General features: G+C 33.9%; 1 protein-coding gene across 1 annotated transcript; it reads left to right on the top strand.

Moving 5' to 3' along the window:
* The first annotated feature begins 791 nt into the window (after positions 1 to 791).
* Positions 792 to 3,830, top strand: LOC145036630 (uncharacterized). The gene is made up of 2 exons (XM_078985090.1): positions 792 to 3,199; positions 3,348 to 3,830. The coding sequence occupies exons 1-2, from the start codon at positions 850 to 852 to the stop codon at positions 3,632 to 3,634; spliced, it is 2,637 nt and encodes an 878-aa protein (XP_078841216.1). The 5' UTR covers positions 792 to 849; the 3' UTR covers positions 3,635 to 3,830.
* Positions 3,831 to 17,737: the final 13,907 nt, after the last annotated feature.

The following is a 17,737-nucleotide window of genomic DNA, read 5'->3' as shown; positions in this document are numbered from 1 at the left end:
TCGATGAAAACATAGTTTGGGTTTAGCTCGGATGAGATGTGGATGTCCAGATTTAACCATTCGAACCAGTTTATGAACGATTTCATTCCAGGTACTATGCAGCCCAACTGTTCGATCAAATGCTTCAACCAAACTCATTGGTATGAGGACCAAATTAAACACAGAAACTGGAGAAGGGTTCTACAAACAGTCAAGAAATAATTAACATGATATGCACGTTGGATTTTTGTTTAAATTTACATGAAAAAAACCTGATCAGTCATGGAAGATAATTAAGAACTGTAAGATGAAAAGTTGAGAACCAAAAATTGATTAACATACAAAATGTGCAGGCTCACCGATGGTATGTAATTGGCTAAATTAGAGAAAGGATAAAGGACTGATTGAACACCACTGATTATGAGCTGAACTTGATATTGAAATTGAATACCATGAAACAGGAACGATTGTAGCAAAATAATTGTAAAAAGGAATTGAATGATCATAACAGCTGTCTAATTCGCTGATGACGTTTCATACATTGTCATGACTTGTTCCATGCTTCAAGATTTTCAGTAGTGAAAGAAGTCAAATGTGAACAGCTTATTAATTTGTTTTACCAATGAATCTCGTAGTCATTGCACCAAATTCAGTTCTTCTGTAGGACCCATACGTATACACACAATGTGAACATTTTTTTTCTTCTTCCTAGATGGTCATAAGTAATACAATTCAAAGTGATACATTTCTTTGTTGACATTGACTTGACTTGACTTGAAAAGCATGACGTTAGGTGAAATAAAAATAAAAAGAATAAAGGGTCAAGTATAAATTAGGGAGACACAACCATTATTTTTCAAAAACCAAATAATGACTTCCTTAAACTTCTTACTTTTCTCTCCAACTCTACTAATAATCATTACACTCTCCTCCACACCCAATTTCGCTTGTGCTTCTTTAAAGGAAGCCAATGCTCTTCTTAAATGGAAAGCAAGCCTTGAAATCCCAAACAACGCCTTTCTCTCTTCATGGCTTCTCCTCCCTATGAATTCCAATGCATCATTTCCATGCACTTCCTGGTTTGGAATTGTTTGCAATGCTGATGGGAGCATTCGGAAGTTGAACCTCACATCATCTGGAGTAAAGGGTACGCTTCATCAATTTCCATTCGCATTGCTACACGGTCTTACTCATTTTGATCTCAGTGTTAACAACTTCTTTGGCCCCATCCCACCAGAAATTCGACTCCTCTCCAAACTTATCCACCTTGATTTTTCAGAGAATAAGTTTTCAGGAGTAATCCCACCTAAAATAGGAAACCTGAACCGGCTAACCGTCTTGTATCTATTCTCAAACAATATATCTGGCTCAATACCAATTGAACTTGGGAATTTGAATTCTCTCACTGACCTTCAGGTGGCCTACAATCAACTTAGTGGTTCTATTCCTTCATCACTAGCAAACCTCAAGAACCTACACACTCTGTACCTCCATGAGAATAAATTATCGGGTCCCATTCCTATTGAACTTGGGAATTTGGAGTCTCTTACTCATCTTGCGGTGAGTAACAATCAACTTAATGGTTCAATTCCTTCATCACTAGGAAACTTGGGCAACCTACAATGGCTGATGCTTAAAGATAATAAATTATCCGGTTCCATTCCTACTGAACTTGGGAATTTGAAGTCTCTCACTAATCTTGCGGTGAATCGCAATCTGCTTATTGGTTCTATTCCAGTTTCATTTGGTGATTTGACATCTTTAAATAGCCTTTATATGCACCAGAATCAGCTTTCTGGTCCCATTCCTATTCAGCTTGTGATTTTAAAATCTCTCATTGATCTTAAGTTGAACAAAAATCAACTTAGTGGTTCCATTCCTCCAGAGTTTGGAAATTCAACTCAACTACAAAGGCTTGATCTTTCTTCCAATCGTCTAACAGGTCAGATTCCTAAGGAGTTTGGGAAGATGAAAAGAATGTTGAATTTGTCTTTGGCTGATAACCAACTTTCTGGTATTATACCTCCAGAGATCGGATCTTTTGAACTCATTGAAGTACTTGATTTATCTACAAATAGATTAAACGGGTCGCTACCAATAAGTATCGGTCAATGGGAACATATTCATTACTTGAATCTTAGTAATAACAAGCTCGGTGAGAAAGTTCCATCTGAGATTGGTAAATTAGTTCAACTTACAAAACTTGATTTATCTCAGAATTTTTTGTCAGATGTGATACCATCTGAAGTTCAAGGTTTGCAAAGTTTGCAAAAATTGGATCTTTCTCACAATAGACTGTCTGGTTCTATTCCTAACGCTTTTACAAGGTTGCCACATGGGATTGATATCAACCTTTCTTACAATGAGCTCTCAGGCCCAGTTCCCCAAAGCCCCAACTTTGTGAATGCGTCCATAGAAGGCAATCCAGGTGTTTGTGGAAATATTACTGGAGTGAAACTTTGTGCAAATCAAATGATTAAGAAGAAAAACAATCCCTTTCATCATGGGGTCATCCTTGTAATTATCTTCCCTCTTATCGGGGCAGCTGTTTTACTTGGTTTGTTCACGTATGGCCACATTGCTTATCGACAACAAAAGAAAAGGTCTCCACATAAACCATTGGACGAAGAAAGCAGGGATTATTTTTCCATTACAAGTTTTGATGGAGGAGTAGTGTATGATGACATCTTGAAAGCAACAGATGATTTTGATGAAGCATACTCTATTGGGACTGGAGGATATGGTACCGTGTACAAAGCTGAGATACAACCTAACAATGTGGTAGCTGTCAAGAAACTTCACTCATCATCTGAAAATGTTGATCAAAATGGATTCCTTAATGAGGTACGAACATTAACGAACATAAGGCATCGAAACATAGTTAAACTCTACGGATATTGCTCCCATCCCCGTCACTCATTTTTGATTTATGAATACCTTGAAAAGGGAAGCCTTGGATCAATCTTAAGAATTGATGACTTAGCAAAAGAACTTGATTGGTTGAAAAGGGTAAATATTGTAAAGGTCGTAGCTAATGGTTTGGCTTATATGCATCACGACTGCTCGCCTCCTATAATTCATAGAGACATTTCCATTGCCAACATCCTTCTCGATTCTGATTATGAGGCACATATTTCTGATTTTGGGACATCCAAGCTTTTAAAGCTAGACTCATCCAACTGGACCGCAATTGCAGGCACCTATGGTTATATTGCCCCAGGTAACATAATCTTGTGATTCTTGTTCTACGTCTTAAATTTCATGACATATATAAATATGTATATGTACATATATGTATTTATGTTAGAATCTTGTGGGGTTAATATAGTTTTTTTTTTGTTTTTTTTTTTATGTTTGTTTGGATGTAGAGCTTGCTTATACAATGGTGGCAACCGAGAAATGTGATGTGTATAGCTTTGGGATTGTTGCACTAGAAGTGATCATGGGAAAGCATCCTGGTGAACTACCAACATTGTCTGCTGATTATTTGGTGTTAGGAAATGTAGGAGACAGTCGGATTCCACATCCCTCACCACAAGTTGAGAAACAAGTTGATTTAGTGCTGAGTCTTTCAAGAGCATGTTTGAACTCCAATCCGAATGGAAGACCAACAATGCGCCAAGTTTCAAATCTGTTGATGAAGGATCTGCTTTGAACTGACATCTATTGTCTCTGAAGGATATAGTGTACTTTCAATGTTCTTTACTTTTCTCATGTTTCCTATACGCATCATGTCAATATGTATTCATTTGAATGTGTTTTTGTTGAGAAACTTTACAAATACTTGTAGTTAGCAGATCTTAGAGATTGGGTATTATGTCAGCAAACCCTCGATTGTTGTACTACCCTCGACTGTTGTACTATATAATTGTATATTGTTTTATAACAAAGACAGTGTAATAGTAAACAAAACAACTTGATTGATGTCAAACCCAACTCTAGACTTCAAATTGACTACCTTTATTATTTGTCATCACAGAACAAGTATCTATATACCATACCCTTCAGTGACAAAGGAGATGAAAGATGATTGGATGGTTATCAAGACAAAACCAAGAGGGGTATTTAAAGTCACCGAAGCTGAAATGGAAGTAGATGAAATCTTTCAGGTTGAAGAGAAGTTTGAGTTACCTCTTTACTATTACTCGTGTGAAATGACAGTGCCTAGCCTCAACTATAAAGACGTATGACCAAATATCTAATGACGAGAATGAGGGATCCAGGGAGAAAGATGAAGAAGATGAAGGTTTTGAAGAAATAGATGATGGAAATGGGTTATTTTCTTTAGACTATTAATTTCTTTTGGTTATTTTTTTAATTTCATTTTTTATCGGTTAATTCTTCTTTAATAACACCACCACCATCCTATTTTTTTTTTTAAATGTCACCTATCCCACCACTGTCAAATTAGGTGATGGTGGTGGTGTTGTTTAAAATATTTTATCATCTAAATATTTAAAATAAATTAGGAGACGTGGGGTGAGTGAACTTTTTTTTAGGGTTCTTTATTTTAAATAACAAAGAAAACAATGAAAACAATTTAAAAACAATTAAAAATATAGTAATACAATAAAATAATATTTATTAATATAAATATTATATATTAAAAAATAATTGTTAATTAATTATAATATAAAAAAACTTATCTAATAAAAAAGAAATTATAACTCAATAAAGTAATCTTTTTTAATATATAAGTATTATATATTTAAAATAATACTTATTAATAAATAATAATACAATAAAAGGGAAATAAATCCTTAAAAAGAAATTAAAAAATAATTAATTAAATATAAACTCATAATACAATAAACAAATATTTTTTTAATATATAAATATTATATATTAAAAATAATATTTATTAATAATAATAATAATACAATAAAAAATAATCTAATAAAAATAAATTTAAAAAAGAACTTATATATAATAATAGAATAAAATTTAAATAAAGAGATGGATAAATGAACCTTGTAGTTTGGTTTTAGAAATGGTTTTTGAGGGTAAAATTTGTATTTTGAATAAGTTAACAATGAACTTGTTAAAGTTAACATTAATTTTTAGGCAAAAAATGCATAAAATATCGAAAACTGGATCATTTTTGCATCTCAAAATAATTTTGGACTAAATCATATAATTTTGACAACCACAATGACTATTTTTTGTAATTTTTTCAATATTCAAGGTTGAAATAATATTTTTTTTTTCTCCATTTCTATAGAAACGACCATCATGTTAAGAAATTGAAATTTTCTAATAACTTTTTCAATTTTCATATTTTTTTTTGACAAAAAATCAATTTCAAAAGTTATATTTTCAAACAAAAAAATATTTTTTCAAATAAAATAAAATTTTGAAATATGTTTTTCGATCTAAAAAGTGTTTTTCAAAGTAATTTTACAAATTGGTTTTTTTTTCCGGTTAAAAATCAGCTTTTGAACTTGTTCTTCAGGTTTGGGTTAAGTTTTGAACTTGTTATGACTTTATTAAGTTGTCCATGATGATTTCAAAGGATGATAGAGAAGATGATGAGAGACTCAAACATATGAAAAAACATTTCGAAAATTTGGAAAGTGGGTAGAAATCAGATTTTCTAAGACGGCGGTCATTTTCAAAGAAAACCAAAAAAATATGGTTATTTTTTTGTAACCTTTTCAAAAAATGATGGTCAATAACGTGGTACCTCAATAATATATATATATATATATATATATATATATATATATATATATATATATATATATATATATATATATTAAAAAAATAAGCTTTTATGTATACAAACAGCTGATTAATGAAGTCAAGCATCGCAATACCAACAACGCTTTTAGCGGCATCGCCTGTTGCTGCTAATGCTTGGAATAAATACCGCAATATTTTCCCTCTACAAGTTGTCGCTACTGATAGCCACGTATCGTCGCTAATACCCGTCACTGTTAATGCGTTGACGGGATATACACAACGAAACTGACATTTTCCTCTTCAGTCTTCATTTGATTTCTGTCGATTCCCAGCAATTCCACCATCGATTTGCTGTCGTTTTGCGACTTCCCTCCGTTTGCTTCGTCATATTTTACTCCCATTCATTCTATTCCATCGAGGGTCAACTTTGTCGGCGATGGGAAGTTTAATACCGGCGACCACATGTACAGTTTCTTCCCATTTTCGCTTGATTTGACTTTCTTTTTGTCGATTCTCACTGATTTTGTTGTTTTATGCTTGAAATTTTGGTGTTGGCCGGATTGGGTTGATTTCTAATGTAATTTGACCAAAATAGTTGTTGTTGGCCGAAATTTGGACGGAATACCGCCACCACTAGCCTTAGCCTTATCTACAATTTTTTTTCTATTTTTAAATAATATATGTATAATATGTAGATTTTGTATGTGTTCTTGGAATTTGGATGCATATTATTTGTGATTGTGTATATATGATGTGTATTTATATTATGTGTATGTACACTTGTATTTGTATGTGTTTTTGTAAGTATGTGTAATGTATATATATGTGTAATGTGTGTATAAATGGATGTAATAATGGTGAAAACAGAAAAATTATGTATGTTTGTTTGACATATGTGTATATGTATTTGTATGTATAAGTGTATATGCTTATATATGTATAATTATTTATCATTTGTGATTGTAATGTATGTATAAGTGTATTTTAGTATGTTAATATATATATATATATATATATATATGTGTGTGTGTGTGTGTGTATTATGTACAAGTCTATATGTTTATATTTCTATATGTATAAGTGTATGTATATGTATGATCACTTAACTTGTGTGTTTATATGTAATTTCGAAAGTATAATGCTATAAAGAAAAGTGTATTTGTATGTAAATGTAATATGTGTATTTGTATGTATGCATTGTATGCAATTTGAAAACTACAATGCTATAATGAAAAAAATGAAAAAAAAAGTAGGATGCTATAATGGAAAGTATTATTTTTTATATGTGTATTTGTATGCATAGAAAATTATATATGTAGTTTGTGTATTTCTATGCCATTTGGAAACTATAATGTTATAGATGAAAAAAAAAAATAGGATGCTATAATAGAAAATGTATTATTTTTGTATATGCAATGTGTAACTTTTATTCATATTGTAATTTTACAGTCTATATACTTGGGCGATACTATTCTACGTGATGGCGAATATTATGGTGCTAGGACATGGAGGTGATGGAGCCTTATTATGATATATATTTATTAGCTATTTTTATTATTATATATTTATTAGTTATTTTTATCCATTTATTATAAGCTATCATGACTAATATTTTTAATTATATTTTTCAACTAAGCTTCCCAAAAAAAGAAGAGGCCTAGCAAAAAAAAATCCAACTATCAAAGCTTATACGGGTAAACAAGGGAAAGCATGTGGATTTGGATTTCGATAGAGAGCTCACATATTCCTCTATCGGGAACTATAGTAATTGGTTTACCCATGAGATTCGGAGGTATATGTGGATGAACATCCCTATGAACGTATCTAGTTGGGACAATTTTTCCCCCGCATTAAGGAATGCTACAGTCGTGCATCTAAAGGTAATATGGATAATATTTTAAGTTTAGTTGTGATTGATAGTTAATTAACTAACTTTTTGCATGTGTAGAATAAGTTTGATTTGGATAAGGTTATCTTGGATCCCGAGCATGCTCAGTTGTTGCAGAGTATTGATGCGACTTTACAACGAGTGTTTATAGAGACCGAATAAATAAAGAGCATACTTAATTTTGTAGTCATTGCACCAAAATTCAGTTCTTCTGTAGGACCCATACGTATACACACAATGTGAACATTTTTTTTCTTCTTCCTAGATGGTCATAAGTAATACAATTCAAAGTGATACATTTCTGGTCCCATTCCTATTCAGCTTGTGATTTTGAAATCTCTCGTTGATCTTAAGTGAACAAAAATCAACTTAGTGGTTCCATTCCTCCAGAGTTTGGAAATTCAACTCAACTACAAAGGCTTGATCTTTCTTCGAGTCGTCTAACAGGTTAGATTCCTAAGGAGTTTGGGAAGATGAAAAGAATGTTGAATTCGTCTTTGGCTGATAACCAGCTTTCTGGTATTATACCTCCGTAGATCGGATCTTTTGAACTCATTGAAGTACTTGATCTATCTACAAATAGATTAAACGGGTCGCTACCAATAAGTATCGGTCAATGGGAACATATTCATTACTTGAATCTTAGTAATAACAAGCTCGGTGAGAAAATTCCATCTGAGATTGGTAAGTTACTTCAACTTAAAAAACTTGATTTATCTCAGAATTTGTTGTCAGATGTGATACCATCTGAAGTTCAAGGTTTGCAAAGTCTGCAAAAATTGAATCTTTCTCACAATAGACTGTCTGGTTCTATTCCTAATGCTTTTACAAGGTTGCCACATGGGATTGATATTAACCTTTCTTACAATGGGAAAGCATCCTGGTGAACTACCAACATTGTCTGTTGATTATCTGGTGTTAGGAAATGTGGGAGACAGTCGGATTCCACATCCCTCACCACAAGTTGAGAAACAAGTTGATTTGGTGCTGAGTCTTTCAAGAGCATGTTTGAACTCCAATCCGAATGGAAGACCAACAATGCGCCAAGTTTCAAATCTGTTGATGAAGGATCTGCTTTGAACTGACATCTATTGTCTCTGAAGGATATAGTGTACTTTCAATGTTCTTTACTTTTCTCATGTTTCCTATACGCATCATGTCAATATGTATTCATTTGAATGTGTTTTTGTTGAGAAACTTTACAAATACTTGTAGTAGATAAAAAAAATAAGTCAATGATCATTGCTATACTTCTAAAACTCACTACTATAAACCAAGAACAAGGCCATACACACATCTCCCAAACAAGAAATTATGTAAAATTTTGCTGTTATACTTCTTATATCTATTTCAAGTTTTTATTTATTTTGTAAGTTAAATGTTAATTAATAGTTATTATAATTACATCATATTTCAAAAAGAATACATCCGACCATAATTCGGGTAGCACATCATGTGTTATATACCCTGTAGTATACCTAAGTCATCCAAATATACAAAATATATATTTCTATTTTAGATTATATGATGAGCAAACAAAGCTAACGGTGAGAGATGTCATTGGGAAATTTTATCAGACAGTTGGTATTATAGTGTTGAGCCCAAGACCATGTTTGAACTCCAATCCAAACAAAAGACTAACAATGTGCCATGTTTCAAATTGGTTAATAAAGGATTTGCTTTTAATCAACATCTCTTGCCTGATCAGTTTGGTATACTTTAATTTTAGTGTTCTTTACTTTTCTCAAGTTCCTATGTGCATCATGCCAATAAATATTTATTTGAATGCCTTTTGTTAAAAAAAAAAACGTTATATATGTTTGTATTAGATAAATAAATAAGTCAATGGAAATTGATATGCTTCAAAAACTCACTAGCTGAAACCAAGGAAGGCCATACATACATCCCTCTAACAATAAATTATGAAAAGTTCTGTTGTTATACTTCTTATATCTATTTCAATTTGTTGATCTAGTAACTTAAATGTTTTAAAAATAATAATTCTTATAATGACTTCATATTTTAAAAACGAACACACCTGATCGTAACTTGGTAACACCATCATGTTATATACCATTTATCATGGCTTAGGTGCACTTGGTTGTGGAAGATTGTTTTCTGTTTTCTAGAAAACATTTTTAGAAAATAGAGTTGAGTCTTAGTTTTTAGTTTTCAATGAAAATTTTAGAAAATGCGTTTGTTGAAACCAACGGAGTTTTCAATTTTCCATTTTAGAAATTTAAAAAACTTTAGAAAACTGTAAAAATCACTTTCTTATTTACATAAAATTTTTAAAAAAGAAAATTTTCATTTTCTTGGAAAAAGTTTGAAAACTGAATCAAACAACCCTGTTTTCAAAGTTTTTTACTTTCATGGAAAATTGGAAAATTTCTCACATCCAAACACACCCTCGAAAAATTTCAATCATATATACCAATTTTTCCAAAAATCGGATCTTATGCGACTTTTTGTAGTAAGGTGCTTGTGCCGCAACTACTGCAAGTCTACAATCACATGGAAGGGTTTAGTGGGATGCTATTTTGCAAAGGCCAATAGTTTTAGTTGGGAAATTGATCCAATTTATAGTGGGCTTTTAATTATGTTTGGTTACGTTAAATTGAATCGGTAATGTTATCTTCATCATAAGGCCCGTCACAGAGGGTGGACGATAGGGGTGAGAGTCCGGGGCCCATCTTTTAAAGGGTCCAAAATTTGTATTGACTTTATTTATGATATGTTAGAAAAGATTTATGTGAAGATATAATTAATAATTTTGCATCTCAAAAATCTAGAAGAATTATTTTTCTTTAAATATATGTATTTTTATATTTGAAAATATTATATTTAGAAGCCAGTATAAATAATTTTTTTTTTTCAATTCTTGAGTTATTATAAAAAGGTTAATGAAATTTGTGTATTTTAAGAGCCTTTTTTCCTTTATCGTTTTGGGCCAAAAATATTTTTGGAATGGTCCTGCTTCATCATTTATTTAAAAGGAAATAATCGTAATGGTATTCTAGTTATTTAGGTTTAGTTACATTAATCTAAATATTAAATTGGATTCGGGTTTCGGGTTTGGGGATTAATTGGTAATATTTCTAAGTTTTTATGTTTAATAGGTGAACAACCTTTAGATAGAATTAACGAATAGTGGGTCTTGATTATCGTAATTAATTATGGTTATATGGTGATTTACGAGAATAGGTGTATATGGTAATTTACGGATATGGGATTAGTTGTGCTGACAACTCATTTGACATTAACGCGTTCCTGAGAGTTGATGCACTTTTTTTTTTTGAAACGGCAAATATCATTATAAGACCATGATTAGCAAGTGACTAAATCATGGAAGAGAGACAGCAAAACAAGTTTTAGAAACAGGAAGGAAAAAAAAAAAAAAAAAAAAGCAAATTACAAGAAATGTTCAAAAAGGTGAACAACACATTCCGCCCAACTGCCATAACCCGAAGAGCTCCGGTACCTATACCAATTATAGCATGTGGAGATAATGGTATCCGCCACGTTCGTAGGGGCAGTAAAAGAGTTTTTGAACACCCTATCATTTCTGGCTAACCAGATAGACCAGATGGTACAGTATAGGATCATACTACCAATCAACCTTCTTTTACACCAATTTCCTCCGGAAGCCATCGAATCGAGAAAGTCCAACATGCTGTTAAATCTTCTAGGTTGAAAACCACACCATTTAAAGATCCATTTGTGAACCTCCTAAACAAATTCACAGTTAAGAAGAAGATGAGTTGCCGTTTCCCGTTCATTACCGCACATCGGACAATGTTGGGATTGAGTTTGAACACCCCTTTTATTTAATGAATCCGCCACTGGAATACATCCAAACATAGCTCTCCAAACGAAGCATCGGACTTTGAGAGGTATAAGCTTTGACCAGCAGATAATAGAGCCTTTGTATGATGTCAATTTTGAGTCAATCGTGCGCCTCATGTCACCCACCTTGTACTCACCATCGGAAGTGAGGGAGAAACTGAAACCATAAGATTGAGAAGTATCAGTCACTACCATGTCTCCTATGTCGCGGTATAGACCTAGTAGTTCGTGTAGTTCGACAACCGAGGATGGTTCATGCCTCCAATCCCAAGTAAAACCAGCATCTGTTAAACGATTAGATAGAAGGCAACATTTAACTTTTTCAAGTTTATATAAATGAGGATATTTGACTTGGAATGGGGACTTTCCACACCAGGAGTCCTTCCAAAACAGAATTTAAACATTCCCGTTTGGTATTAGATTGAAGTAATCATGATAGTCAATGTGGAGAGACTCAAGGGCATTAATGGCTTTCTAAATATTATTCCAAACTCCAGAAGTCGTTTTCCTAGCAATATATGTGGCTGGCTTTTTGCTAAGATTATGAATGCTCACTATTACGCGCTTCTAGAGAGTATTGTTTTCATTTATTAGTCTCCACCACCATTTAATCAACAAGGCTAGATTTTGTGCTTTTAGAGTGGAGATGCCAAGGCCGCCATCAGCAATGGGGGCAATGACCTTTGACCAGTCTATCCAATGAATTTTTCGCTTCAACTCCCCACCTCCCCACAGGAAGTTGCGCCTGATTTTTTCCAATTGATCAATAATACCCTGTGGTGCCTTGAATAATGACAAATAATATGATGGAAGACTATTCAGAACTAATTTAATGAGGGTTAAACGACCGCCAAATGACAGCGTTTTGGCTTTCTAGTCAGATAATCTGGACTTGAATTTGTCCAAGATTGGCTGCCAGTGTTTAATTAAACCCATATTTGCCCCCACAGGTATCCCAAGATGGTTGAAGGGGAAGGTACCGGTCGCACACCCCAATATATTGGCCATTGATTGAAGTTCAGAAGGCAGAATTCCAACGCCCAAAAGACAGGATTTGAAGAGATTTACCTTAAGACCGGATGATATGTGAAAGCATTTTAAGAGTGCAGAGAGATTCTTTATACTTGATCGGTCCCATTCGCCCATGAAAATTGCATCATCTGCATAGAACAGATGGGATAGAGTTGGTCCCATTCCAGGTAACCTGATACCATTTAACAAACCAAGCTCTCTAGCCTTATTGATAGCTTGGTTCAAACCTTCCATCGCTATTATAAATAGAAAGGGGGAGAGTGGATCGCCTTGGCGGACACCTTTTGTTATGACGAATTCTTCGGTGGGTGACCCGTTTACTAGCACCGAGGTGCAGGAGGAGGAGAGACATCCCCTAATCCACCATCTTCATTTACCACCAAAGATCAATTGTTCCATGATAGAGTCAAGGTAGTTCCAGTTAACAGAGTCAAAGGCCTTTTCAAAGTCGACCTTGAACATAAATAGCTTCTTGTTACTCCTTTTTGCCCAGGAAAGCACCTCATTCATTATTAACGGGCCATCGAGAATATTCCTTCCTTCAATGTAGGCCGACTGCACCTCATCCACAACCGAACATAAAACCTGCTTAAGCCTGTTTGCAAGTAACTTCGCTATGATCTTATACATGCAACCAATGAGGCTGATGGGCTGTAATCCCCTAGGTTTAACGGATCGGATGTTTTTGGTATTAGAGTGATAAATGAGGAGTTGCAGCCCGGGGCAATGTAACCAAACTTCTCAAATTGTTTAACAAAATCAAAAACGTCATCCTTCATTAGGTCCCATTTGGATTTGATGAGTTTAAACGTGAAACCATCGAGACCTGGTGCCTTTTCCGCCCCGCAGCACCAAACTGCTGATTTTACTTCATCAGGTGAGAAACATGTCTCCAAGAACATTTTTTGATCTTGAGATAGTTGGGCGAAGTTGGGGCTTATGAATTTTGGTCGGTTAGACCAAGACTCATGAAATTTATCAGCAAAGAACTTATGGACTTCCACCTTGATAGCTTTGGGATCAGTCACCCATATATTATCGATCATCAAGCCATGCAATCTGTTCCTTCTACACTTGCTTTTAATGATTCCGTGGAAGTATTTTGTGTTCTCATCCCCATCGCATATCCATTTGGCCTTGGCTTTTTGTTGTATATCACGATTGGCAATTTTTTCAAGTTCAAGAATTTTAACTTTGTCTTCCTTCCACAGAGCCCTTTCTTACTGACTAAGTGGTCTTAACTCTGCGACCTTCTCCAGCCTGTCTACTTTTAATCTCAACTCTTTGAAAACACCTTTCTCCTTTTGATATTCAGAATTCCCCCAAACACATAGCGCTTTCTTTACATGTTTCATCCTGGCAAGGAGAAACCTGTCAGCTGAGCCGAATCCCTTAAAAGATTCTCATGCCACATCAAAGACTTCGTTAAAGGAAGGCCTGTTCATCCAAGAATTAAAGAAACGAAACGGAAGAGGGCCAAAGTCCGCATTGGAGTTGCTTAGGATCAAGGGCGAGTGGTCCGAGTGCTTGCGGGGAAGGGCAATAACAGTAGAGAGAGGTTGTTGATTAATGAAGTTGGGGCATACGAGAAATCTATCGATTTTGCTAAACTTATGTCCTTCCCCCCTGTAGAACATGAATTTTCTGCCTCCCATACGAAATTCATGCAAATCAGCGTCACTAATAAAATCGTTAAAATATGTGGTGGAACGATGGTAGAATTGAGAATTCATTCTGTCCTCCAGTGATCTAACTGCGTTAAAGTCTCCAAAGAACACCCAATTTCCACTAGAAGAGTTTTTCAAGGTGAGTAATTATGACCAGAGATCCCTTTTTGCAGTAATTTATTGTGGGGAATACACATTCACCACCGATGTGATCCCCTGTAGGCCTTTCCAATGTCCAGCAATCATAATGTAATAACGAGAGCTTGTTGAACTGATTTTTGCGAAGATACAAGGGTCCCAAAGACAAATTAGGCCACCAGATCTTCCAGTTGGATTAACTGCTTCCACTTCAAGAAGTTGTTTTTTGATTCTTTCTCTACAAGATTTGTGCTTCAAAAAAAAAAAAACTTTTAAAAAAGTTGCAATTTTTAAGAAGTGACATCATTTCTTATAAATGACCTCATTTTTGTCATTCTTTTTGCTTATTTCAAAAAATGGGTAAATCTTATGTATTCCTCTGTTCACACGATGAATGAGCAAGGTCCATTGATTTATTTTAGATACTTTTGAAAGACCATTGGAACTCTTATCCATTTCCATTGACCCACTAACATAGTGTGGACCCATGAACATTAATGTATGAAGTAAAACGCACTCCACTTGGCTTTGTCATTGGTCTATATAGTCTCCACATAATCAACTTTTTCCGTCATAAAGTTTTGGCTTACGAAGTTAAATTTTGTCGTTTCTAAAATTAGTTTTGTTTGAAATTTAAAACAATAATAATGAAACCAATTTGATTTCAAAAAGTAACTATACACAATATGATCAATTTTATACGTACAATTTTTTTGAGCATGAAACTTTTGTTAGAATTACTTGGAAAAAAATTGAATATTCTCTAACAATTTGATTGAAGTTATAAGGCAGTTCTAATTCCCTAAAAAACATGTTCCTCATAGTACTGTCGCTAATATGTGAAGATAAGGACCCTAAGAGAAAATGTAATGTGCAAACAAAATTGAATATGCCTAAAAATTTGATTGAAGTTGTAAGGTACTTCTAATTCTATAAATAAATAAATAAATAAATAAATAAATAAATAATAATAATAATAATAATAATAATAATAATAATAATAATAATAATAATAATAATAATAATAATAATAATAAAACTTGTCACTAATTCTATAACAAATATTTGAAGATAAATAACGATCCTAAGAGAAAGAATTCATAATGAAATGTAATCCCCAAAAGAATTCTAAGGATGTGTAAAATAATCAGTTATGGAAAATATGAGAAACAACGATAATACAGTTATGGAAGGCTTTGTGTGGTGCGTGTGGAATCCAGGAGTTATGTGAGAATCGACCACGCGGATAGTTAGGGTATGTATTATAAAATTGTAATGGAAAATTTTGTTTCGCAGTCTTATTAACTTTTAATATTACTTTTATATTCTTCTAAATTTTATATTACATATATGGATTTGATTCGCATCATCTCAGGGAATTTAACAAACCCCAACATTTAGAATTGGTGAACGCACTAACATTGTTGTAGCTCATTTTCATGGGTGATTCTCATCTATGTTTTATTTGTATTATTTGCAGGAGGTGAAAACAATAATAATATCTGGCCCAAAACATTCCTTGCTAATAGTAGTTAATTTTTTCAGATAGTTTACATAATATACCATAACAATATAGGAAAATCTATTCCCTTTGGGCTGTTAAGTGATAATAATGTTTATGTCATAAATAATCCATAACTTGGATGTTGGTATGTGTTGAATTGGACATACTTGATAACAGAGCTAGAACTTGTCCAACTATTCTAAATTGATGTTCAATTAAACAAAATTAAGTAAAAGTTCCATCAATTCATCTCTTAGGCATTTCATCAAACACATATTAATATTGCACATTAAGAGGAAAAGATTGGCCGGGTGGAAAGCCAAGTGTCTTTCTTTTGGGGGGCGGTTGACCCTAGTTAAAGAAGTTTTGGGGTCGGTTGCAAGTTATTTGATGTCAATTTATCCGGTGCCTCTTACATTAATAAAGGATCTGGAGAGATTAAGATCAGTGTTTTTTTGGGGTGCATATTTGGATGATCGTCGTATACATTGGGTTAGGTGGGATAAAATCTTGGCCCCTAAAGAGATTGGAGGTTTGGGGATTGGTAGACTCTTTGCCTTTAACAGGGCTTTATTATTACGTTAGAAGTGGAGGTTTTTTCACAAACCTAATTTATTATGGGTGAGGGTGGTCAAAAGCATCTATGGTTTGGGGGATAATAATGGTCCTTTGATTCCGAGGAGACAGGTGTTGGGTCCTTGGAATGGTATTATGAGGATTGTTCAGAATCTTAAGGATAGGGGACTTGACTTCAATAACTTAGCTCATATTAGAATTGGTGATGGGGCGTCTACTTCTTTTTGGCATGATAAGTGTCAAGGCAATAATCCTTTTTTGATTTCTTTTCATCGTGTGTTTGCTCTGGATATGAACCGCTCAGCTAATGTTAGGGATCGTGACATAATTGGGTGGAGTACGGATAATCTTAGACATATACCTAGAGGTGGGATTGAAGAAAGTCAATGGATTTCTTTCTTAGAAGTGGTGCACGGGGTTCAACTCCAACAAGTCTCGGATAGATTGGGTTGGTCTCTTGATAGTTCTAATCATTTTTATGTGTCTTCTGTTCGATATGCGTTGGATAGTGGAAGGCACGTAGGTACTCGGTAGAATAACTTGGTTCCTATTAAGTTGAATATTCTTGTTTGAATAATAGCTTGCAATTATTCCTACGAGGGTGAGACTATAGATTAGAGGTGTTATGGTTTCATCTATCATGTGCGCTATTTCCTTGGCTGCTGTCGAGACTATAGACCACATTTTTGTTGGTTGCCAATGTTGGATTAGTGTCTAAGTCCTTAACTATTTTGGTATGTACGTGACCCTATGGTGCATGGTCCTTTTCGGTTGCCTTCACCAAAGCAACTTGATAGGATGAATTATGGAGAGAGATGATTAATTATGATTTATTAATATATTATGAGAATAATATATTAAAGGAGAAATCATATTGTTTAATTAATATCAGTCAATAATTAATTAAGAATTAATTTAGTGGCTAAATGAGATTAATTAAACTTAGGGGACTAGAACTATCAATTGTGTGATAGTTGAATATTGGGCTAACGGACTCCATATTAGAGGAGTTGACGAATTCTATGTGGAAACCCATTAGAAATCGTCCAAGGCCTCTAAGGATGGAGTCCATGGGCTGCTTAGGGCTTAAGCAGTCAAATTACGGTTTCCTTGTTAGATAACCCTAATAGCCCTACTATTTAAGGACCCCTAGGGCACCAAAAACGTGGCTAAGAGTTTCCTTAGGGTTTCTAGACGTTTTTTTAGTGCCTCTCCTCTTCTCCTTCTTCATCATCTTGCTTTTGGTGTTTGTGAGTCATTAGAGGTGTGACATTTGTGACATTAAGCTTTCACAAGCCAATTACAAAGAGGAATTCATATTGTTATTCTTACATAACAATCAAGGTAAGATTTAAACCCTAATTCATATGTCAATATCATTATTGTATGCTAGATCTAGGTTTTATGGCTTTGGATGATTATTGC

This window comes from Lactuca saligna, chromosome 3, assembly GCF_052625555.1.
Source record: "Lactuca saligna cultivar CGN05327 chromosome 3, ASM5262555v1, whole genome shotgun sequence".
Classification (NCBI taxonomy): domain Eukaryota; kingdom Viridiplantae; phylum Streptophyta; class Magnoliopsida; order Asterales; family Asteraceae; genus Lactuca; species Lactuca saligna.
Note: the sequence above shows the minus strand (reverse complement) of the source record. Positions and strands in the feature narration are given on the sequence as shown.

Bases quoted from the DNA above. Each gene is read 5' to 3' on its own strand.
- LOC145036630 (XM_078985090.1), top strand. From the start codon at position 850: ATGACTTCCTTAAACTTCTTACTTTTCTCTCCAACTCTACTAATAATC. The intron at 3,200-3,347 runs GTAACATAATCT...GTTTGGATGTAG, and splicing joins CTATGGTTATATTGCCCCAG to AGCTTGCTTATACAATGGTG.